The sequence below is a fragment of the Taudactylus pleione genome, unplaced genomic scaffold (assembly GCF_031769625.1).
Source record: "Taudactylus pleione unplaced genomic scaffold, aTauple2 ptg000156l, whole genome shotgun sequence".
Lineage (NCBI taxonomy): Eukaryota > Metazoa > Chordata > Amphibia > Anura > Myobatrachidae > Taudactylus > Taudactylus pleione.
In genome coordinates, this window is record NW_028284558.1 from 4,324,227 (window position 1) to 4,350,279 (window position 26,053).

Consider the following 26,053-nt stretch of genomic DNA (forward strand, 5'->3'; position numbering starts at 1 on the left):
CACACTCTGTAGCAGCACAGTCACACTCTGTAGCAGCACAGTCACACTCTGTAGCAGCACAGTCACACTCTGTAGCAGCACAGCCACTCTGTCTCTCTTGCTACAGAGTGTCGCTCTTGCTACAGAGTGTCGCACTTGCTACAGAGTGTCGCTCTCGCTACAGAGTGTCGCTGCTGCTACAGAGTGTCGCTCTCGCTACAGAGTGTCGCTCTCGCTACAGAGTGTCGCTGCTGCTACAGAGTGTGGCTGTGCTGCTACAGAGTGTGGCTGTGCTGCTACAGAGTGTGGCTGTGCTGCTACAGAGTGTCGCTCTTGCTACAGAGTGTCGCTGCTGCTACAGTGTCGCTGCTGCTACAGTGTCGCTGCTGCTACAGTGTCGCTCTTGCTACAGAGTGTCGCTCTTGCTACAGAGTGTCGCTCTGCTGCTACATTCTGTAGCAAGAGAGACCCTCTGTAGCGGGAGAGACCCTCTGTAGCGGGAGAGACCCTCTGTAGCAGCTCTAATAGAAAATCTTAGAGCTGTTGCGTCAGATTTCTCCCGCTATAAACAGCACCGAAGGTAATTGGCAGCGGTCCCAGCTATGTGTGCTAAATAGATGAATGGTGGAGGTCCCAGCTATGTGTGCTAAATAGATGAATGGTGGAGGTCCCAGCTATGTGTGCTAAATAGATGAATGGTGGAGGTCCCAGCTATGTGTGCTAAATAGATGAATGGTGGAGGTCCCAGCTATGTGTGCTAAATAGATGAATGGTGGAGGTCCCAGCTATATGTGCTAAATAGATGAATGGTGGATGTCCCAGCTATGTGTGCTAAATAGATGAATGGTGGAGGTCCCAGCTATGTGTGCTAAATAGATGAATGGTGGAGGTCCCAGCTATGTGTGCTAAATAGATGAATGGTGGAGGTCCCAGCTATGTGTGCTAAATAGATGAATGGTGGAGGTCCCAGCTATGTGTGCTAAATAGATGAATGGTGAAGGTCCCAGCTATGTGTGCTAAATAGATGAATGGTGGAGGTTCCAGCATGTATGTTAGATAGATGAATGGTGGAAGTCCCAGAATGTATGTTAGATAGATGAATGGTGGATGTCCCAGCATGTATGTTAGATAGATGAATGGTGTAAGTCCCAGCATGTATGTTATTTAAAGTGGAAAACTCCTTTAGTAGTTCCTGGTCTAGGAGGATTCCAGACATCTCTAATCCACCTTTGCCTCCATCTACATTCCCAAAATGTGAATTTCAAAATTGTAAACACCAAATATTCAGAGCAAGTATATTATGTGTTACCTGATTCTGTGCTCTCAACAGTTTCATTTGTTCTGTTCATACTTAATTCAGTAAAACTTGACTCCAAATCTGAAAAAAAAAAAAAAATCCATAAATTGGATGTAGAAAAATAACGTTTCAAAAGTAAACAACTGTACTGTGCTGAAGTGTTATTTCACCAATGACCTTTAAAAATGGAAAGGCCATTCATTACCGTACAACATCTGTGGCAAGTCTGCTTGGTATGACCTAATCTTTATGGCACTGTACATGTTTCATAGGTACTGACTGTTTCAGCAACTTCTTCCTTCAAAATAAATATCTGCGGTGATAGAGAGAGTCCAACACCTTGTTTTCCAGAGGATTACTAAATAGGATTGCTCAAGTTACCTCTCTACATAAGCCAATAACTGCCAATATAAAAATATGATTTATTTGGTTCCGAGCAGGTCATTTAGTATGGTCTCTATTATTTCCCTAATGTTCTCAATCCAAAGACAGAGGTTTACATAAAGTTTAATAAGGGAGCCCTAAGAGCGAAATTACATCGGTCTGTATTGTGCAGGAGCAGCGTAGAGGTGATTTCATGCCAACTTAGGCCCGTATTCAATTTGAGCCGAGTAGGGGCATGAAATAAAGTTATACTTGTCACGGTGTGTGTGTGTTTTGTCTTTCTTTAACTATTTATTTTACAGTGGGGGTACAGGTGCCGCATCTCTGCTGGCACTTGTTCCACAAGTGGAAAATGGCCGGCATGCTGGCACTTGTAGTTCCACTGTAAAGTATAATAGTGTTACATTATTTGGCCCCCCCTATAACTCCCATACCCACTGCTCCAGGGGTATGGTGATGAGCCCCAGGCTTCAGCGTAAGCCTGTGGTGCTCGGGAGAGGTGGGACCCTTTTATGGGGGGTCCCCGACTCCCCCGAGATCACCGCCTTGCGCTGACCGACTTGGGGTGTAATGCTTTGGACCTGGAGCCCCGGTGATTGGGTCTCCGGGCTGTGGCATTACATCCCGGTCAGTTGGGTCTGGTGCGGGTCTTAAATATAGGGGGTACCCCACGTCATTTTTGCCCCCTATATTTAAAACCAGCACTAGTCCCTGCAGCCTGGTGTTGGTTTCTAAAATACGGTGGAACCCTACACATTTTGTTCCCCGTATTTTTAGAAACCACCACTGGCTGGCAAGCCTGGGGCTGGTTTGGCTTTTGGGGGGGGGACCTTATATAATTTTTTTGTACATTTTTACAACTTTTTTTTACAGGTTAAAAAAAACGGGAATTTTCGGGAAATATTCTAGGGACCCCCCTAAAGATGTGTAGACATGGGGGATCACTATGATGCAGAAGAGCATTTAGAAGTTTTTTTAGGGCAAAACTACTATGGCCATCAAATTTGGGGTACTTAAAAATGGGGTTCAGCATATTTTAAAGTTGCTAAAGTGACTTAAAAAAATTGTGAAAAACCCACCTGCTGCAAACACCTGCAATGAAAAAAACACTTGGGGCATACTTGGGGACCCCCCCAGAGTCAAGTTCGCTATTTTTTAAATCTGTACCCAAACTTTTTTTTTTCACCCCCTTTTTCAAAGTAAATTTTTGGGGTGCCCTTAATTTATTTATTTTTTGACACAGATTACCTTTGGGGGACTGTCTGAAGGCTGCACGGGGGTTCCCGAAATGTTGCACCCCAAAACCCCAATTCTGCACATTTTAACGCCTGTCATTCATAGGCGATACTTTACCGCCTATTACATTGCAGTGACTTAACGCCTAGGCGGAAAGTCTTACAAATTGAATACGGAGAAAAACTAAAACAGGCGATAATGACGTAATCGACGGTAAATTACCGCGAATCCGGACTTAACGCCTCAAATTGAATACGGACCTTAAATGATTATTTTTCTAGCTTTGATGGCTGGTTTCTGCTATACACATATTAATACACTAAAATCAATGAGATAAGGGACATTTGGGGTTGACAATACGGTGGGTGGAAAGACGAACGCACTGAATGAATTGGGCCAGCACACTGCAGTACAAACCCTTTCTAATGTCCATCACTCCTATTATAGTATCCCTATTATATTTATTTATAACATATTGTTATAGCATGCTTAAAATATTATTTTTTATATATTTGTTCTATAGTTGCTTTTAGGGCTGATACAAACCCATATGGTTCCATTGTGTTTGTCATTTTGACAGCAATATTTGGAGGGTATAAAATAAATATGGACATATTGCTTTGTGATTGGTTTATGGTTTGTATTGTGTTTAGGTTTGTATGTATGTATAGATACAAAATAAATAAAACAAACATTCAATTGGAATATTGTGCATTTAGTACGTTTATAGTACGACATGTACAGTATGTGATTGTATGATAATTATTATCATAGTGGTTAGCATCACTGTCTTACAGTACTGGGGTCATCAGTTTGACTCCAAGCAGGGTCCTATCTGTGCAGTTTGTATGTTCTCCCCATGCAGGGGCGTTTCTAGAGAGGAGGGGGCCCGTGTGCAGTCTCCGACACTGGCCCCCTACTCTCCGCCCGGCAGCACACTGAGCTGTGCGCGGCCAGCGCTGGAGTTATAGACTCTGGGCACTAGAGTGTGCCCAGAGTCTATAGTGTATGCGCAGGTCACCGGGAAAATGGCCACGGTGGCCATTTTCCCTGTACTGCACATACGACGGGAAAATGGCCGCTGTGGCCATTTTCCAGTTGTTTTACATCGCCGAACCTCTGCACCAACGTGGGACTCCGGAGAGGTAAATATTATTATGGGTGCAGGGTGTGTGGGGCCCCCCTGGACCCAGGGGCCCGTGTTCCCCGTGCTTGCGTGGGTTTCCTTCGAGTTCCCCAGTATCCTCCCACTATCCAAAAACACACTGGTCGGTTAACTGGCTTCCAGAGAAAAAAAAATGTAATCCTAGTGTGTGTGTGTCCATGTGAGAAGGAATGTAGATTGTTGGCTGCACTGTGGTAGGGACGGATGTGAATGACCATATGTTATCTCTAAAATGCTGCGTAATACGTGTGCACTATATAAATGACTGGTTATTTTTTCATTAATTGTATGTATTCATATATGGTAAACAAGGATTTATAACGGGTTCAGAAAAGTAGACAAGAGGCTCTAACGAACATTAGAAAATAAGATCATAAGGAGGAAGGGGTATAAGTTACTGCTGAGTTGTTTGAGCATTGTGACCTATAATCTCTCAAGTAGATGACGCACTTTTCAGTATTTATTTTTTCTTTTTGTTTTGTGGACATCTGTATTGTGAATCTCCTATACCGAACTATGGGGAAATTTATCAAACTTCAGCTTGAGAAAAAGTGGAGAGAGATAAAGTACCAACCAATCAGCTCCTGTCATTTCAAAGGCCGAGTTTGCAAAATGACAGTTAGCAGCTTTTTTCTCTCTGCTTTATCTCTCGCCAAGCTTTGATAAATATCCCCTCCAATCTATCTCCCCCATAAGTTATGCTGCACTATGGATGACATAGCCTTGGGTGCATAGGCGTGCACAGGTGCTGGCATAGGGGGTGCCCTTTTGGCACTTCCCCCTCTACCAGGTCATGGACTACCCCTTCCCCCCTCCCTCCAGGACATACACTTTTCTCCTGGACTCACCTGGCCGTTCAGCTGAGTAGTCTATGTCCTGTTGGGAGGTGTGGACGGGGGAAGCGCCGAAGTGGCACCTCCTGTGTCGGCGTCTGCGCACGCCTATGCTTGGGTGACGTAACATGGGGCCTGATGCAGAGATGTACGCTAATGCCACCGCAGCTGCAAATTTGTACGCAGCTTCTGTGCGAAAATATACAAATGCCGCGGCCGGCGGGATTTGTATTGAGACGCTCGCTGGCGGCTTTATGAATCCAAGCGAATGATTACAAAGACACTGCATCGGACGCAGATCAGTAGATTATTGGACTTCTGAGTAACCCTATGGTCACGCAGAATGACTGCAGGAACTGAGAAGAAAGGCGAAAACAGTCACAACACGCCTGTGTTTGAGTCGCCACATCCCCACCACAAATGCTCCCTGCATGTCAATCATTTTGTTAATACATCCTTAATATAAGCAGCATCGGTAATGAAACAGGACGCACGTGCCGTGTGACTCAGACACATGCGCAGATACCGATAATCGCTCAACTGAGTAAACATCGGCATTCCGTCGATCTCTCAGTCAGGCCTATGGTAAACAAAGGGTGAAACATTATGAAAACAGCTGTGGCCTAAGATTTAGCAAAGGGAGAATTATTGCATAACTCCATGCCAAGGGTGTTACACCTAGCTACATAAACCCATCAATCATTTCCATGGACACTAGCTGGATGCGAGCGACCAAAAAGATGGCCGCGATGGTCTTGACCATCGCGACCATCGGACTTGCGACGGAGACCCTGCGGTAGGGTCTCCCTGCCACAAGCCCTAGAGTGATTTTGGCTCTATCAGAGCCAAAATCACTCCCACTGACATCACTAGTGATGTCAGTGGGGCCGGCTTCAGATGGTAGGCGTTCCCATGGGAACGCCTCCGTCTGGCCGCCACGCCCCCAGCACGCCCACCAAAGGGGGCGTGCTGTCAATCAACATCGACAGCACGCCCCCTTTGGTGCGAGACCTGGAGCGATGGAAAGCCCGTCGCTCCCCGGGTCTCGCGCATGCGCACGACGGAGCTCCCTCCGTCGTGCGCATGCGCAGTGGGGAACATCGACCCACTTGCGAGTGTACTGCCGCTCGCGAGTGGGTCTGAATGACCCCCTATGGCCAATGATGATCATACAATTTTTCTTAGAAGTACGTTTTGACATTTTCATGGACATGTGCGCCATCTGCTGGACAGATTGTGCATTGATCATTATGTTTTCTGAAAAGGCAATCTTATTTCCATCTTGCTTGGTTTGCAATGTTTGCTTAAGACACAACTAATAAAATTGGTGTAAAGAAAAAAAGTTCTGTTTCCTATAATAACTAATTATATATTTGCCTTAATTTTTTCACATTTACTAGATCCTCACTGGTCGCTAATGGCAACACCACATTGCACCAGCTTTCATACATGGCCCCCACAGAGATTAAAGAAGCGAATTGTGCCTTTCATATTAAATTAAATGTAACAAACCCACAGCGGGAATAGCAGGCAAATAATATTGGACCAGGGTTTCCCAAACTCGGTCCTCAAAGTACCCTAATAATCCAGGTTTTAAGGATAGCCATGCTTGTGCATAGATGGTATAATCAAACTGACTGAGGTACAGTTCAGATTTTCAGGATTTCCATGCTTAAGCACAGGTGACAAGGGGGAGATTACTCAAAGTTTGGAGAGAGATAAAGTGGAGAAAGATAAATCAAGAATAATCAGCTTCTAACTGTCACTTTACAGGATGTGTTTGAAAAATGACAGTTAGGAGCTGATTGGCTGGTACTTTAACTCCATCCACTTTATCTCTCTTCAAACTTGGATAAATCTCCCTCTAAAGGCGCATATGCACTGGACAATGTGAGTATTGTGCGTCATCGGCAACGGCGGGCCAGGCATCGGTAAGTGCATATACGACAAACGAGGGCAGGGGGGGCATGCTGCATTCAGCAGCATGGCATCATTAACTATTTCCCCAGATCAAGATGCATGTACAGGCGTCTGGTGGTATCGTTAACGACCTGAAGGAGCGCGCATTGTTCATTGCTTAGTGCATACACACTGGACGATTTGAACGATATATCGTTCAAAGATGACGTCATTCAAAACCTTCATAAATATCGTCCAGTGTGTATGCACCTTAAGTCACCTGTGCTTCAGTATGGATATCCTGAAAACCTGGACTGTTAGGGTGCCATGAGGACAGAGTTTGGGAACCACTGTATGAGTGTGAATTAACATATTAACAAATAGTCTGACATTTTTCCAGTGAATTGCCCATACATTTGCTCTGTATAAGCCCCAAAAGATTGTTTATGCAATAAACATCTGATAACAGTCCTGTGCTGTATACTGTACTCTGGATGAGCCAACTGTTTTGGACCTTTCAGATTTGGATACACTGTGTAAGTAAAATCTGAGTAATGCTGGCCATACACGGGGCGATTTGAAAACATACAACACCTCGGTACGTTTTAATATTCAGCCCGATGCATTGCATGCTGCTGTGAATGGTAAACGATGCATCTTACAAGATTCTTCGGTTACCTATTTAACAGCATGACAGATTGTAGATCTTATGGAAAAACCATAAGATCTGCGATGCCGATGTAAGACGGTGGGGTCGCGCATTGCCGTTGTACAGTATGCCAAACCACACACGATGGGCATGATTGATCGTTACAATCGATCGAAATCGTGCACATCGTCTAACAAAATCTTACCGTGTATGGCCAGCCTAAGGCACTGTCTGGTGATGGGGCTGGATTGCCCTGTGTATTGTCACTTTATTAAAAGTGAGTATACACTTATTTTATAATGAGGCTTATGGTGGATTGCACTTTTTTTTTTTACAAAAAATGCAGACGCTTGTTCTGAAAGACTTTGCTAACCTCTGCTGATCAATGTTGGTAATAGAGTTCCATCTTTTAAAAAAGAAAGTTAAAATGCACAATACTTTTAATCAGAGTTTATGAACTACTGTGTCCTCGCAAGACATCTTCTGTGGATTTGGTGATAGGCGAGTTATATCTATGTGGCTGTGTCAGTAATTATCCAACCTCTTCCAACAGTCATAACTCCTCAAAAAAGTTGGGGGTTCTCACAGTGCGAAGATGGGAAACACAGTTCTCAAAGAATCATATCTGCAAATCTCTATTTTTACCCCCATATCACCTTACCACAGGCTAACTATAGACGTTAGGGATGAATGTAAGAAAATCAATGTTAGGAAACAATGGGCCTGATTCAGAGCCGTACGCTATTTGCGGTCGTTCGTTCAAAAACAAGGGGTGGCTATTCAAATGATCCGTTCGCAAATTGCAGTCTGTTCACACCTCTAAGTCTGAACGAGCGAGCAAAACATACGCTCGTTTATTTGTTAAAAACGCCCCCTGGCCGCTCGCACCATACGTCATGTCCGCTATTTATTAGATTAATCGAGTACATCGACCAGCGTATGAACTGCTCGCTATTCTTGTGGTTGGATTTGCTACCACAATTTTGCGAACAGTTCTGGCTTAAAAAAAACCCAGTGACGTGGTCAATGACGCTGCTGTTTTAAATATGCACACCCATAAAACGCCCGTTTTGACCTTTAAGCACGCCTGCGTTCGGATCTCCACTCCCCGTTTTCAAGCACCTTCCCCTGTTACCACCCACATACGCCTCATTCTGTCACTCAAAATAGCAGGCATTCGCTATATTGCGAGCACATGAATTTCGGCCGCACTGACTGGTTCGCGCATGCGTATAACGATCCGTACGCATGCGCAGATGTGCGAACATCGCTCGGAACGAGCGTACTGCCGCTAGCGAGTGGCTCTGAATGAGGGCCAATGTCATCATCGATGTCATTATCGCCCCTTTTAATCAACATCAGCCTTTTCAAACAAATATCTCCCTGAAGCCACGGACAAGTTTTAGTGCCATGTTTTCAGTTTATATGAACCCAAGACAGTATTGATGCATATATGATAAGTTAATAATTATAGTTTTGAATTGTTCATATTTATTCTCCACAGTCATCACCTACTGCCTGATTCTGAGTACATAATGACCATCAGTACACATGTCAATTTACATGTGGACCCCTGCTCCAACCATTGTTCGATATAAAGGTTTTGTTTTACCCAGGGACCATTGCTCCTTTTGCAATTGGCATAACTGAGGGAATGATACAGTTATGTTCATCTCGCATAATTGTTCTCAGACCTCTAAGGGGTGCGAGTTAAAACAAGTGAGATCTCCCTGGCTGGAAATGACGGACTCCTTACCTGAGTGAGCAGAGCTTTCTGCGTTTGACAGCTCCAACATGCTGCTGTCACCTTTCGCATCAGCCTTCAGATCTGTGTCTTCACAAATTACATTGTCATCCTGGGAAACACCCATACACTCTATGATGGTATCGTGCGGTGGACAATCTGTTCCATTGCTCTCTGTAAATGAAGAAATAACACTGCGTAATGCTAAATATATATGTGAGATACAGATGTGTCCTCTTGCATCTTCGCCGATTGTCCTGCAAACGTGCGCACGCATCGTGCCATGCGATTAGCCGCGGCCGTCTGCGCCACAGTACGCCATGCCGCGCGCTACGTTCGCAACATGCAAACCTATTGACTCGCGGGTATGAATGCAGCGAGCGTAACCGGTCGTGGGTGCGCGACTCGTGCCATGCGTGGCACGATTTGCCGTGCAAGCGGCAAAGATGCAAATGGGCGTATCTGTATTTGGACATTTAAATACTTTAGTTTGCTGCAATAAAATGTGAAATAAAACTATCAGCATAAAATAAAATATACTTAAATTATAGTAAATCACTAAACAAAATTTCAGTTGCACAATCCTACTTCGGGGACCTCGAAAGGGGAAGAGTTTACACGGAAGTTGGTAGAGGTTCTTCCTGGGCTTTTATGTGTGCATCAGGATGGTCTTATTTTGTCCCGATTCCACATGTCTAATGGTGCATACACACGGCCAGATTTGTCAGATGAACGATATTGTTGAACGATTTTTCATAAATGATGAACGATTTGAACGATGAACGAAATCTGACAGATCTGACTGCAAACACATCAGATGTCAAATCTCGTTTTCTGACATGTGGGCACGCGCATCGTTCATCGTTCCCCGCATGTCAGATTTTTCTTTCAGATATGAACGATTGAACAATTTTTTAAATCGTTATCGTTCATAGCTGAAGGAAAATCTGACCGTGTGTATGCACCATAAATGTTGGGGGGTATGCCATTATACTATGATGGATTAAGACAGAAGGAGAGATTAATTTTCCAACTGAACTACAACAGATCAGGAAAGAAGAAAATGTGTTTGTATTTAATATTTAATTAAGTAGTAAATTAGGGTTTGAGAAGTGTTTTATACAAATCAACTTTATTTTAATGTGTGTGTCCATATTCTTTCTATTTTATATAATGGACAGAGGTCTTATAGACCTGAGCAATATATATTGGAACCACTGATTTGGAAAAGTTGTCAATCAAGGGCTTTCAATCACCTTCATTAGCCTGGATCCACAGCCCAGGGATACAAGAAAGATGCAGTATTTTTGAGCACAGTGCTGGTAGTCTTTAGGTGAACAGAAAGGCCATGCTGTTTCCATGTTGTAGTGGAAGCCACCATTGGTTTAAATGATCACTTCAATAGGATTTCCATCATGTAGAAACCCCATTGAAAAGAATAGACCATTGAAAGTAATTAGAAAAGCTCTAAAAACACATTTAAAAATTCTTGCGTTTGTTGTAGAAATTAAAACATATTTAGCTCTTTCCACAGCAACTTATTAAATTGATCATCCATAACCCCTACTCTACATTAGAATACAAATATCTCTGAAATCTGAGATATAAGAAGTTGCCACACACCATGACTGACTCCTTACCTGGGAGAGTAGAGCTTTCTGCATGTGACACCTCCGACATGCTGATGTCACCTGCTGTATTGTGGTTTCCTGCCTTCTGATTGGTTACTTCACTAATCACATTGTCACCCTGGGAATCACTCTTGTACTCTGTACTGACACCATCTATTGGACGATCTGTTCCATTGCTCTTTGCTATTAAGAAAATAACACTGTTACTCCAAATATGTGTAATATATTTGGACATTTAAATCACTTTAATTACTATAATGAAATGTGAAATATAACTAATAGAATAGAATTTAAAATATTAAATAAATCGCCATAGAGGCTCATTGTTTTTCAGCACAGTGCTGGTAATCTCAGATAGGATAAGCTGTTTCCCTGTTTTAGTGGGAGCTATCTTAGGTGGTCTGATGCTGGCTGGCAGTTGAAGATTTGCCGGAGGCTACACTGTCCAATTTTATTTATTTATTAGCAGAGCTTTCCCATTAATTTCCCATTCTTGACTATGGGTTTTCCAGAATATGAAATACATATAGAAAGCCTATTGAAATTAATGGACCATTGAAAGGAATGGGAAAAAGCCTGATTCAGACCCACTCGTGAGCGGCTGTCCGCTCGCAAGTGGGTCGATGTTGTGCACTGAGCATGCGCACGACGGAGGGAGCTCCGTTGTGCGCATGCGCCAGACGCGACGAGCGAAGGACTTTCCTTCGCTCGTTGTGTCTGATCAAAGGGGGCGTGCTGTCGATGTTGATTGACAGCACGCCCCCTTTGGTGGGCGTGCTGGGGGCGTGCCTCTGATAGAGCCAAAATCACTCCAGGCCTTGCGGTTGAAAAACTCAACCGCAGGCTCCGGCTCGCAGTGGCGATGGTCAAGACCATCACGACCATCAACCTGCACGCTCGTATAGGCTGTGGGTGGTGACCCACAGCTATACGAGCGTCCAGGAGGACGCTCCATTTTTATGGAGGACGGCCCTCATTCAGAGCGAGCGCTCTGCTCAGAGCGTCCGGCTCTGAATGAGGGCCTTAATCCGCTCTTTTGGCCTCCCATATAAGCTCTATGCTGATGACAATCCAATCTACCTTTCCTCTCCTGACCTCTCCCCCTCTCTCGTATATCCAACTGTCTCTCTGCTATCTCTTCCTATATGTCCCAGTGCTATCTCGAACTTAACATGTCTAAGACTGAGAAGATCATCTTCTTACCCTCCGGCATAACCTCACTTCCCACAATTGAATTGTCTATTGACAGCATAACCTTATCCTGTAGCCCTCAAATGTGCTGTCTTGGAGTTATCCTGGTCTCCTCCCTCTCCTTCAAACCACACATTCAGTACCTCTTGTAGTCCTGTCATTTCCATCTCAAACATATTTTAAAGGATCAGACCCTTTCTCACCCTGAATGCTACTAAGACCCTCATCCACTCACTGGTCATCTCCAGATTGGACTACTGTAACCTTCTGCCATTGACCTCCGATTCCCACATCTCTCCACACCAGTCTGTTGTCAATACTGCTGCCTGGCTCATCTTCCTCTCCAAATGTACTACATCTGCCTCTGCAAGCCCTACAATGACTCCCCTTCCCTTTCTGACTTCTTACACTCACTTACAAAACACTTACCCAATCATCTCCCATTTACATCTCTAACCTTATCTCCCTTCACACTCCAGACCACCCTCTTTGCTCCTCAAATGAATGCCGCCTCACCTACCAACTGATTACTTTCTCCCACTCCTGCCTCCAAGATTTTGCTTGTGCTACTCCCTACCTCTGTAATTCTCTCCCTCTCCAACTCTACAACACTTCAAATGGGCTCTCAAGACCCAATTCTTTGCCAAAGCCATCCTGCTCTCATCCTAACCCACTCCTCCATGCTCAATGTCTACTATCTGTGTCACCCATGTCTGCCCCTCCCCTTTAGAATGTAAGCTTTCGTGAACAGATCCCTCTTCCCTCATGTGATTTTCCTTTGCTTACTAATACTATCATATACTCCATCCTCCCTACAATGGCACCTAGCCTTTGGTTTCTGCCACCCTGCTTCTTATTTGAGTGTTACAACTGCTAATGCAGCAACGTTTATAATCATGCATGGTCTTCTACTGTAATTAGCGGTTTCCTTATTTTTGCTTATTTGTTAAATGTACTTTGGGCCTGATTCAGACCCGGATGCTATTTGCGTCCGCTCGCTGGCTAAAAGGGGCCGGCTATTTAAATCATGTGCTCACACTGCGTCGCGTAAAGCCGCCCACTAAGTAATAGTGAGCGGCTACACTATGCGCTCCCACCTATATAAAGCAGCCCCTTTGCCACTCACAACACACGTCATGTCCGGCAGTTGTAGGATTAATTGGGAACATCGAGAGCCATCGGAGCTGCTCGCAGTGCTTGTGGCAGCCTTTTCCCACCACAACATTGCGAGCAGTTCTGGCTAAAATACAACCTAGTCACGTGTGTAATGACGCTACTTTGCTAAATATGCACATTCATTAAACGCCATTCTGACGGTTGGGCACGCCTGCGTTCGCACATCCACACCCCCATTTTAAAGCACCTTCCCCTTTTACCACCCACAAACGGCACTATCTGTCACTCAAAATAGCGGCCCGACTGCGGGCTACGGACGAACACTTTCCCATCGCAATGACTGGTTCGCGCACGCGCATTGCGACTCATACGCATATTGCGAAAAATGGCTCAATGCAAGCGAGCCCAGCATAGCGTCCGGGTCTGAATCAGGCCCTTTGTTAGGCTCTCTTTGTTTTTCTTTTATGCTTTATTTTTGTTTTTAAAAGATCACTTTAGTGTTTTATACATATATTCTTTTTTTTTTTTATAAAAAGCCTCCTATATTTATTAGATACTGTGAAACTGTTTATTGTCTCTCATTGTTAGATTGCAGCTTTCAAGAAAAAAAGATTATTGTATGTAATTTGGGGGTTCTTACCCATATTGTTTTATTAATAAATTACATTTTAATTAACCTTTTGGATGGGCATTCTGTGATTTTAGCTCATTAATGAGTAATTGGATTTGTCCCATTATTCCATACCTGTGATATTCAGGATCATTTTTAGATCCTATTTCTGAATCCGCATTATTTCTAGGGTTCGTTATATCTATGTCAATGCCAGAGTACCATTTTCTGTAAATAGCCTATGCCACCATCCCCATAGAGGTCTATGGTGATAGCAGTATGCGGCTTAAAACAGCTGAGCACGCAAAGAAAGAGCCTTTGGCTTATCTCTTAAATAGATTAGCAAATCGACTCGCAAATCGCTAAAAATTAGCAACTGTTACAAGTATTTCTGCAAATTGAGCTTTAGATGTGCCATAGTAATGAACAGTAGACCTCATCAATACACAAGCACACATAGTGGTATATTTACTAAATTGCGGATTTTTAGATGTGGAGATGTTGCCCATAGCGACTAATCAGATTCTACTTAACATTTATCTAGCACCTTATAGAAGATAATAGCTAGAATCTGATTGGTGGCAACATCTCGACTTCTAAAAACCTGCACTTTAGTAAATATCCTGCTAAGGGGCATAACCAATTGGGTGCGAGGTTTAGAGAGGTAAAAAACCTTGCGTCCAATTTTGGATTACCGCGGATATGCGCACTCCCGATACCCGTGGTGTCTAATTTAAAAAAAGTGGTCATGGGATTTTAAGGGCTGAAAACCCTGCGGCGCATGACAAAAAAAAAAAACACATGTCCATATACATGTTAGAGGGTCTCCGGTGGTCTCCGCGGCTCCCGATGGCCTCCCCTCCATCTTGTCACTGGTGAAGGGGCTGCTGGAAGGCTCCGAGGGTGCTGGGAGGCGCAAGGTCTGTTGGGAGATGTAGTTCTCCCAGTGCCGGCTATATGGGGGGGGGGGGGTCACGCACACTGGGGGTCTCTCACACTCATGCACACACACACTGACTCATACACACTTACAAACATTCACACAAACTGACATACTCACCTTGCTGCAGATGACCCGGCTCCCGACGCTGGAGGAAGAAGACACCACTTTGGAAGGTGAGTAATTAAGGACTAATTAAGCTAGTTGGACACTTTCAATTGCTCAATTAGTCCTCAGGAGGGGTTCCGGTGGGGTCCCAGAGCAAGTCCCGCTCATTTTTTCTAAAATTAAAAAATTCCTCCCGGCACTCAAAAACTGAAAAACCCAGCACCTAATTGAATATGCCCCTAAATGTCTGAATAAGTGTAATCTGTGTACATAGCTCTCTGAAATCTGAGATGTTAGCAGCTACCGGGTTATTAACACAAATAACTTCTTACCTGACTGATCAGAGCTTTCTGACAGCATGCTCCTGTCACCTGTCATCTCTCCGTTTCCTCCCTTCTGATTTGTTACGTCACTAATCCCACAGCCACCTTGGGAATCACTCTTATCCTTTGGGCTGTTAAAATCCAGACGGAATGTTTCCTGGCTCTCCACTATTAAGGAAATATATGTTTAGTATCTTTGCACATTTGAATAATTAAATCTAGTAACATCTGTAATATAACTTATACCCCTTTTACAGCGGAGCTAAAACCCGGGTTATTGCAGGGTTAACCCGGGTAGTCCTTGGTGTAAAAGGGCAGAGGGTTGGATCGCCGGGTCGAGTGACCCGGCAATACAACCCAAGTAACTTGCAGGGTTTAACACGGGAGTAACCTGTGAAACCCTGCAGTGTGAGCGGCGCACTCCGGGTCACGATGACCTGGAGTGCAGCGGATTGGTCCGGTTTCAGTGGCGCTTGGACATGACGTCATCTCCAAGCGTCCACTTCAACGCCGGAAAGGCCGGGTCTATGCAGACCCGGCTCCGGTGTGAACGGTGCCGACTCGGGAATATCCAGGGTTGGTGCCGGCTAAATTCCTGGTCTGATCCGGATTGGAACCCTGTTCCAACTCCGAGTCAGACCCGGAATTTAGGTGTAAAAGTGGTACAATAGAATAAGACTATGGGGAGATATATCAAACCTTACAGAGAAATAAAGTTGAGAAGTTGCCCATGGCAACCGATCACCTACTGTTTTTTTTATAGACTGTGCTAGATAAATAATAGCTGGAAGCGGTTTGGTTGCTATGGGCAACTTCTTCACTTTATCTCACTCTAGGGGTAAATTTTCTAAAGTGAGAGTTTTTAGAAGTGGAGATGTTGCCCATAGCAACCAATCAGATTCTAGCTATTATTTTCTAGAAGGTGCAAGTTAAATGTTAAGTAGAATCTGATTGGTTGCTATGGGCAACATCTCCACTTCTAAAAACTCACTTTAGTAAATTTACCTTTGGACGGGAAGCATGACGCATCGCATTCGGGATGCGATGCATCCAGCCACTCTTCGCATGCATGCCAGCGTTTATTATGCCTGTATACATGAACAAAATCACAAAATACAGCTCTCTCTGTAAGTGCTGTCATTTGCAAATCAGGGTCTATATAACCCATAACTCCCTCTGGTGTCATTCTGCGCATAACGACACACTCGTCGTGGGGGGTGCTGGGAGGGATCCGCCTGAAGCGGAGTCAAAATAATGTTAATAAATAGAGTCCCAAATGTATTCAACCCAGAAAAAAAAACAATGTTGTCAACACAAACATTTAAGTACAGACCCTTGTAATTTATACGTGTTCTGTAGCGATCTGTATACTACCTTGGTGCAATTAGCAAACTGGGAGTTCTTTGCTGGATGCATTGTTGCACTGTTAGTAAATGAGGTGTAGAGAAAGCAAATATCTGGTTGGTATTGTTACATTTCCATCTACGTGCAATACTGTAAATACCCATCAGACCCGCTATAAATCTGCCCATCGATACTGATAATGTAGAGATTGAAAGGATCATCAGCATTTTCATAAATGAGACCAAAAAGAAACTATCAATGGCCCTTTTTGCCAAAATGATGGCGGAGGTGGATGGAACCTTAGAACTCATGCAAATTAGCCACCAAAGTGCTTGGCTAAATTGGACCTGAGGGGTGCTAGGTGACAGATTCACAGAGCGAGTGTTTGGCTTAATTTGCATGTGTCAACAAATAAAAAGATTTGTCAAAGTATTCAGTCACCTACAAATTCTTCATACGTGCATCCTGTCAATTCTTTCACCATCTCCTTCTTGTGTAATTCATGCAATATTTTCACAAAAGTGCGAAACCAGCCTTTTTTTTTAGTGATACTTCTCAGGATTTCCCGGTTACCTTCAATGTCTGATACTCTATAAATCTTTTTATTGATCTGAAAGAAACCACAATTTGAAAATAAAACGAAGAAATATCTTACCAACAATAATCACATGGCCTGTTCACTTCTGTGCACAGCTTTCTCGTGGGTATGTCTGTCGTGTCTGCTTTTATCCTGGAAATTAAGGTCATTTTATTTTATTTTTTTTGGACAACATAAGGGTAACGTAGGTACAAAGTACCATATGGCGAGTAGCCCTCTCAAGGGGCTCACTGACCTCCCACATCACCGACATAGTTACCGAGAGGTGCCCCCCAGACACACCTGGACTGATACACCACCCAAGGGTCCGGAATTCTCTCAGCTGCACTAGTGGCCCAGGGTAACGTAGGTAAGCTACGGATAGTAACTCCCTAAAAGAGCACATTTGTTTCCCGGACCACACACCGGCCATAGGCCCTGATTCAGAGCCGCTCGCTGCTGGCAGGCGCTCGCTCTGAGGACCTTATTTAGAGGCGGCCGTACAGTCTACAACCGCACGGCCGCCTCGATGTTTTGCCAGTGCGCATGCGCACGAGGGCGCCGGCTCCCTCGTGTACATGCGTGAGACCCGCTACGACAGACAGCGCCGGTCGTAGCAGGTCTCTTTCCAAAGGGGGCGAGCTGTCGATGTTGAGTGACAGCTCGCCCCGTTTGGAAGGCGGGCCGGGGGGGTGGCAGGCCAAACGGAGGCGTTCCCATGGGAACGCCTGCCGCTTGGGGGAGGCCCCACTGACATCACTAGTGATGTCAGTGGAGAGCTTCCGGCTCTGACAGAGCCAGAAGCTCTCCGGGACTTACGACAAGTGAGACTCTACCCTAGGGTCTCGTCGTAAGCCCCGATAGTCGCGATGGTCTCTGACCATCACCCGAGCGGACATTAGAGCTGTGGGTGTAAACCCACAGCCTAACGACCGAAACAGAGGCGGGCGGTCAGGATGCAAGCGGCCGCCCAGTTTCTGAGCGACCACTTGCATCCTCCGACCGCCTCTGAATGAGGGCCTGAATGTGGGTGTTTTTTTTTTTTTTTTCCCTCCGGCAGCTCACAAAGCTGTGGGAGACCACCCACAGCTTGTGCGAGTGGCCAGGAGACCATTGTGATTATCACGACCATCGGACTTGCGACGAGACCCTGTGGAAGGATCTGGCTGCCGCAAGCCCGAGTGAACTTTCTGCTCTAATAGAGCAGGAAGTCCACTACTGACATCAATAGTGATGTCAGTAACTCCTGCCAACAAACTCCAGGCGTTCCTAAGGGAACGCCTGCGTTTGTTCAGCCATCCCCCCTACCCGCCCACAAAATGGGGCGAGCTGTCACTCACCATCGACAGCCGTCCCATTTTGTTGCGAGTCCCGTAGTGACTGAACTTCAGTCGCTCAGTGGGGGTTCGAACACGCCGGACGCGGCGCATGCGCAATGCGTTACCATCAGGTCGCTTGCGAGCGACTCTAAATGAGCTCCATAGGCCTATGCGACAATCCATCTACCACTCCCAATTATTGGAGCATTGTGTCTCCTATTTTCTAATAAATTCAGTGACTTAGACCTAGAGTGAACACTACCTGTCTGACAGCCCAGCAGAGTGCAGACTGTGGGCCTGATTCAGACCCGCTCGCGAGCGCTGAGCGCTCGCAAGCGGGTCAATGTTGGCCCAGTGCGCATGCGCACGACGGAGCCGGCTCCGTCGTGCGCATGCGCGAGACCCGGATAGCGACGGGCAAACCGTCACTCCGGGTATCGTACCAAAGGGGGCGTGCTGTCGATGTTGAGTGACAGCACGCCCCCTTTGGTGGGCGTGCCGGGGGCGTGGCTGCCCAGACGGAGGCGTTCCCATGGGAACGCCTACCGCCGGTGGCCGGCCCCACTGACATCACTCTGTTTGAGCCGAAAGCACTCTAGGGCTTACGGCAACGAGACCCTACCACAAGGGTCTCATCACAAGCCCGATGGTCGCGATGGTCTTGACCATCGCGACCATCTTCCTGACCGCTCGCTAAAGCTGTGGAGGCCACTCTAAAAATCAAGAAGGAGGCCCTGATTCAGAGCGAGCGCTCTGTCAGAGCGTCCAGCTCTGAATCAGGCCCTGTATCCAGACATCTCCAGGTTGCCATGGAGTTTCCTTTTAAATGTTTGTGAACCTTAGTGAATTAATTAATTAATTAATTAGTTAATAAATACTTGAATTTTGCTTTTCCAAAGCTGACAACAGTCCAGATTTCCGCATGAAGGTTCTGATTTTTGAGGACTAAAATGATGGTCTCCGAGCAAATTGGAGTGCATCTACTGAGAATAGACACGGAGGGAATCTGATAAGGCCTACATAAATTGCCCTGAATCTTGAATGCTGGCAGATATGCTTTCCACTACTGTGAAAGATAGACGGATATAAAAATAGAAGACAATTGAGTTGCAGAACAGGGTGATATGTACTATGCTATTTTAAAGTCAGGTTAACTCATGGTATACGCAGAAAATTATTCAAATGTTGCAAGTACTTACTACCATATTATTGTGAATGTTTGTCCCACATCCACAGTCTGACTTTGGTAAGTAAATATATTGCCCAATGTATAGACCTTGTATTAGAAATGGAATGATTACAGCAAAGTAATTTCCCTATCATGGGATCTAGAGCACTACGCCACCCATCCTGATGGAGATAGAACTAAGGGGCCTATTCATCAAGCTTAATAGGTCCATTACACATGTGGATATTTTTAGTAACAGATCAATTCTGCATGGCTGAAATGCAGGAGATGTCACTGGTATCTTCTGTGCACAGCACCGTCCCCATGTACCAGTATGGAGACTAAAATTCATCAGTCTCCGGAAACGGAAAGCTTTTGGAGTTTGACTGCGGTAAATGACTGCATCTTCAGATAGCGTTAGTTACCAGAGCACCACGCTTTCCTATGGGAAGGAGATTCGAGTTACAAAGATGGATTCACTCGCATCCCTCCTCCCCTCCGACCCCCTCAGTTCATGCATGCTCAGTAACACTGCCAGAACAAAACCGGCAGTGTACACGTTCATTACTAGTAATGAGCGGTGAAATAGTGTGATAGGCTTGCCGAGACAGACGCATTATGGAGAAATACTGAATTGCTCTGGCAGTTTGGTATCTGCTACTTGTGGCAAGTTGGATACCAAAGTAACTGGGTATGTGTTTTCATTTATTGCTTGCTGTTTCAATTACATATTACATAATTCACTATGGTAAGAAAACCATAAAATACTAGGGGACAATACTGTACAGTTAAGCCGGGTACATCCAACCCTCCAATGCGACGCCCAATGGTCTGATGAAGCAATATTGGGCGGTCGGAAGACACTGCATGATCCGGTATCCGCCCGCCCGATACATCGTTCAACTGCACTGTTCACCTTCCTGGCATCAGAAGCTAGGTCGTGCCAACGGGCATGCATGCACGGCCCATGGAACGACCCCCATTACCACTGTGCGGGAGTGTGCATAGTGCATACACAGACGATCCAGACGATTTGTTGGTCCAATTCGCCATATCGTCCAAGAAATCCTCTAGTTTGTACCCAGCTTTACTTATGCAGAATGTACTAGGAAATGATTGGTTGTTATAGTTACAGCACATTTTTTACTTACTTACCTAGGCACCTTTTATATTACAGGTTTCTCCTTGTATACCCTTACCATAATAGTGCATTCCTCCCAATAATTTGATTCTGGGAATTTACTTCTCTGAAACACTTTGGAAGGGATTGTGGCCCTGATTCAGACCCACTCGCAAGCGGCTGTCCGCTCGCAAGTGGGTCGATGGTCTGCACTGAGCATGCGCACGACGGAGGGAGCTCCGTCGTGCGCATGCGCCAGACGCGACGAGCGAAGGAAAGTCCTTCGCTCGTTGTGTCTGATCAAAGGGGGCGTGCTGTCGATGTTGATTGACAGCACGCCCCCTTTGGTGGGTGTGCCTCCCTGACGGGGGCGTTCCCAAGGGAACGCCTCCCATCAGAAGCCGGCCCACTGACATCACTAGTGATGTCAGTGGGAGTGATTTTGGCTCTGATAGAGCCAAAATCACTCCGGGCCTTGCGGTTGAAAACCTCAACCGCAGGCTCCGGCTCGCAGTTTCGATGGTCGCGATGGTCACGACCATCGCGGCCATCAAACTGCACGCTCGTATAGGCTGTGGGTGGTGACCCACAGCTATACGAGCGTCCAGGAGGACGCTCCATTTTTATGGAGGGCAGCCCTCATTCAGAGCGTGCGCTCTGCTCAGAGCGTACGGCTCTGAATGAGGGCCAGTGCTTCTTGTCAAGTTGGGGTATGTGTATTACCTCTAGGATCCTGTCTAAGACGTCCCAGCCCCCTTTGCCTTCCCTAAAACACCCCTTTAATGCGGAGAGTGCCTGACGCTGTTATGTAAGGTGTTGAAAGACACCTTCCAACTGTCCTAAAATGGTAACAAAAGTCCACATTTTCGTGGGACTCTCACACCTAAATGAGGACATTTGGGAGGTATGACAGTGGCCCTGATTCAGAGCCGGATGCTCTGACAGAGCGCTCGCTCTGAATCACGGCCGTCCTTCTTCATTTTTAGAGCGGCCTCCTGGCCACTCGTATAGCTGTGGGTGACCACCCACAGCTATAGCGAGCGACCAGGAAGATAGCGATGGTCAAGACCATGGCGACCATCGGGCTTGCGATGAGACCCTTGTGGTAGGGTCTCGTTGCCGCAAGCCCTGGAGTGCTTTCGGCTCTATCAGACCTGAAGGCAGTCCCACTGACATCATGGGAACGCCTCCGTCTGGGCAGGCACGCTCCCGGCACGCCCACCAAAGGGGGCGTGCTGTCACTCAACATCGACAGCATGCCCCCTTTGGTGCGAGACCCGGAGCGACGGCTTGCCCGTCGCTACCCGGGTCTCGCGCATGTGCACGATGGAGCCGACTCCGTCGTGCGCATGCGCTCTGGGCCACCATCGACCCACTTGCGAGCGCTCAGCGCTCGCGAGCAGGTCTGAATTAAGCCCAGTGTTACAAGAAACACTGATTGTGAAAACAGAAGGACTTTGTACCCCAATTATCTACTAATATTTTTGAACTTGTATTTTTTTTTTTCCATTTTGCAGTAACTGATGCTGAATCTATTAATTCATTTATGTCACAAATTTTATTTTAAATATTACAGGATGGAGCTTCGTATTAAAAAAAATTTTGGTTGAAGCTCTCCATTTTAGATTATTGCCCTGGATGAAGCATGTTGTGCTGCATCGTAAGTCTAGAGTACTAAGACATACATGAAAGGCAGTGTTTGTGGGGTCATCAATCTAAGTTGGTTGGTTAGCATACAAGTCAGACTGATTAGCATGCTAATCACTAACCCAACTGGGTGTGTGACTTGGGTGCTGGTGAGGTGTTGGCAGTAAATGCGATGTGGAGAGTATGTGGAATCTGCTGCGTTGTTGGTAGTGAATGCAGGGGGGAGAAAGTGTGTGTCTGGGGGGATGTAGTTATGTGACCGGTCACAATACCAATTGCTGAATGCCGGCAAAGGATTAATGATGCGGTATGCAGTTATGAGACCGGCAGACGCATGGTCTCAATACCGATAGCATAATCCCAGCAAGGGATCCAACATCGGCGTCAAAATGTCGACGCCTATGTTAATCCCGACGCCGGGACCCCGACAGGACGCCGGACCGATCGTCCAATGCCGGGGGTAAGTATGTATGTAGCCGGGGATGGGGGGGTTAAGTTTAGGGCACCCCGGGGGTACTTAGGCAACCGTCCAGGGAGGGTTAGGCACCTCCTCGGGAGGGTTAGGTTTAGGGTGCAGGGAGGGGGGCTAGGTTTAGGCACTTATGAGGGAGGCTTAGGGTTAGGCACTAGGGGGGAGGTTAGGGTTAGGCACCCCTAAAGGAGGGTTGGGGGGGGGGTTAGGAATACTTAACTTACCTCCGCTGTCGGGATCTTGAGCATCTGGCTGCCGCGTCAGGATTTGAACCGCCGTGCTGACGTCCGGCGGTCAAACATACCCATTCCAATGATAAGCATCGAAATACAGACGCCTATCATAATCCCGATGCCGGAATCCAGGAGGATGCTTACCCGAATGAGGTAAGTTCAGGCCGCACGTCCTCTTAGCTGCAGGGGGTGGTAGGTTTAGGGCTGTTAGTGGGGTTAGTGTTAGATTTTTGGGGGGGAGGGGAGGTTAGTATTAGGCACCCCTAGGGGAGGGTTAGGCACCCCCAGGGAGAGGTTAGGGTCAGGCACCCCCCGGGAGGGTTAGGTTAAGCGAGCGGTAAGGGGGGGTTAAGGTTAGGCACCCCCACAGTGGGGGTTAGGGTTAGGCACTAGGGGGGGTGGTTAGGGTTAGGCACCACTAAGGGAGGGTTAGAGGGGGGGCAGGGGAGGTTAGGGTACTTACCTGCCTCTGTCGGGATCTTCATCCGCCGGCAATTCAATCCCATTCCGTGTCTGGGTGCTGCTAGGGTGTTAGTAGTGAATGCAGGAAGTAGGGTGTGTGTCTGAGTGCTGCTAAGTTGTTAGTAGTGAATGCAGAGGGGAGGGTGTGTGACTGGGTGCTGCTGGGGTGTTGGCAGTAAATGCAATGTGGAGAGTGTGTGGATTCTGCTGGGATGTTGGTAGTGAATGCAGGGGGGAGAAAGTGTGTGTCTGGGTGCTGCTAAGGTGTTAGTAGTGAATGCAGAGGGGAGGGTGTGTGTATGGGTCCTGCTGGGCTTTTGGCAGTGAATGCAGGGGTGAGAGTGTGTCTGGGTGCTGCTGGGGTGTTGACAGTGAATGCAGGGGGAGGAGAGATGGTAGTGAATGTGGTTTAGGGGGCGTGTGTGTGAGTGCTGCTGGGACTAGGGTGTTGGTAGTGAATGCGAGAGGAGGGGCGGGGAATCCTCCAGGATCCTGGTATGAACCTACGCCCCTGCGTATGACAAATATTTTCTTAACATCACTGCATAATATGTGTGACTGTCCTGCAATTTGGGGGTTGGAAGGAACAGTAACCAGGACTCCTGTTTGGTGTGTGCACTCTGTAAAAATGAGGGTATTGCGATATACACTGACCCCACCCTCCCAACCGTCATAGAAAAAATAAAAAAGACTGGGTAAAAATAAATGGCATCACTCACCCTCTGAAGATCTTCTTTGCTGCAGATATGTTCAGAGTAGCAACTAATCGCAATTTCCGCAGGTTCCATCCTGTGCACTAGGTCTGGGCAGAGAATCTGGATGAGCTGCCCACAGTAGTCAGATTTCACCTCTTCTGAAGGAGGAGGCAGATTGTCTGGCGTCACATACATGACAGCTTGGGAGCATTCCACCTGCCCCAGGGCAGTCACCAACTCCTGAAACCACCCGCGCTGCCTGGGACCCTGTATTATGTGATCCAAGAGCATCCTGGCTGCTGCCGCCTGGCCCTCACTGCTCTCTTCGCTCCTTAGCTTCTCCTTCAACACTTCATCAAAGCTATGCAAGTAGTCCAGCACCCGGGTCACCTGGATGTCTCTGATGAGCCGATCTTTAAACACTGATATCATGTAGAGCATGTGGCTGTCTTCGCTACCTTCTTGATCCATCACGGTGACGAGCGAATGAGACAAAGGTGCAATGCAGACACTGTAATACACACGGAACTTGTGTTATCGTGTTCTCTCTCTGTTTTGCTGCCCGAGTCAGCACTGCAGGCTCCTTATATAGCAGTTACAGTTTCACTTTCGTTTCTCTGAAGTCTGTTTCTCTCAGCTGACGTTTCACTCATAGATAAAGTGATGAGAGATAAAATACCAACCAATCAGCTTCTAATGGTCATTTTTCTAGCACAGCCTGTAAAATGACACTTAGTAGCTGATTGGCTGGTTCTTTATCACAGTTTCATTTACAAAAACTTGAAAACATAACCTACCCAGCATATTTACAGTAGTTTTCTTTTCCTTACATCATTGTGAGATAAGATTACAGAGTAATTATTGTAGTTTTCATTTCCTTACATCATTGTGAGATTCCTTGCCCTGCACTGGTATGCTTTAAGCCAGAGGTTCCCAAACGCCGTCCTCAAGGATCCCCAACAGTTGAAGTTTTAGAGATATCCATGGCCAGGGCCTGATTAAGGTCTGTGGGGGCCCCTGGGCAACAACCATGTGGGGGCCCCTATTAAATGTGACAAACTGGGGGTATGCGCAATGGGGACCTTATGCAGAGCCCCCAGTAGTGTTAGTGCCCACAGTGGTAGTGCCCCGTATGCAGTGCACCCAGTAGTAGTGCCCCCTATGCAATACTCCCATTAGTAGTGCCCCCTGTAGTAATGCCCTCTGTATAAATGCCCCCAGTAGTAATACCCCTGTAGTTGTGCCCCAAATAGTAATGCCCCCCAGTAGTAATTGGGTATGTGCCCAATAGTAATGCCCTAGTAGTAATGCCCCTTGTATAAATCCCCCAGTAGAAATACCCATGCAGTTGTGCCCCCAATAGTAATGCCCCCAGTAGTCATTCCCCCCTTTAGTAGAGGCCTCTGTAGAAATGCCCCCAGTAGTAATGCCCCTCTATTAGTGCCCCCAATACTAATGCTCCCTCTCTAGTAGAGCCCCCAATAGAAATGCCCCCTGATTAATGCACCCAGCAGTAATGCTTCCCCCCGAGTAATGTTCCCAGTAGTAATTCCCCCCTCCCCGAGTAATGCCCCAGTAATAATGCTCCCCCCTGAATAATGCCCCCAGTAGTAATGCCTCCCCCCTCCCCGAGTAATGCCCCAGGTGGTAATGCTCCCCCTGAATAATGCCCCCAGTAGTAATGCCTCCCCGAGTAATGCCCCAGTAGTAATGCTCCCCCCTGAATAATGCCCCCCGCCAGTAATGCCCCCAGTAGTAATGCCTCTCCCCTCCCCGAGTAATGCCCCAGGTGTAATGTGTAATGCTCCCCCCCGAGTAATGTCCCCTTTAGTAATGCCCCCCGCCAGTAATGCCCCCAGTAGGCCGCTTGCACTAAAAAAAAATAAAGCCCATACTTACCTTAACCTTAGC

At 46.5% G+C, this 26,053-nt stretch overlaps 1 protein-coding gene across 1 annotated transcript in view; it reads right to left on the minus strand.

The window, feature by feature from the left end:
• Positions 1-24,678, minus strand: part of IFIH1 (interferon induced with helicase C domain 1) — a 76,089-nt gene extending 51,411 nt beyond the window's left edge. The window contains exons 1-6 of the mRNA XM_088474889.1: positions 24,167-24,678; positions 16,891-17,059; positions 15,115-15,273; positions 10,827-11,000; positions 9,199-9,360; positions 1,289-1,357 (exon numbers count right to left, since the gene is read on the minus strand). Coding sequence (XP_088331015.1) covers positions 1,289-1,357; positions 9,199-9,360; positions 10,827-11,000; positions 15,115-15,273; positions 16,891-17,059; positions 24,167-24,613 — 1,180 coding nt within the window. The 5' untranslated portion in view covers positions 24,614-24,678. The remainder of the gene's footprint in view (positions 1-1,288; positions 1,358-9,198; positions 9,361-10,826; positions 11,001-15,114; positions 15,274-16,890; positions 17,060-24,166) is intronic.
• Positions 24,679-26,053: the final 1,375 nt, after the last annotated feature.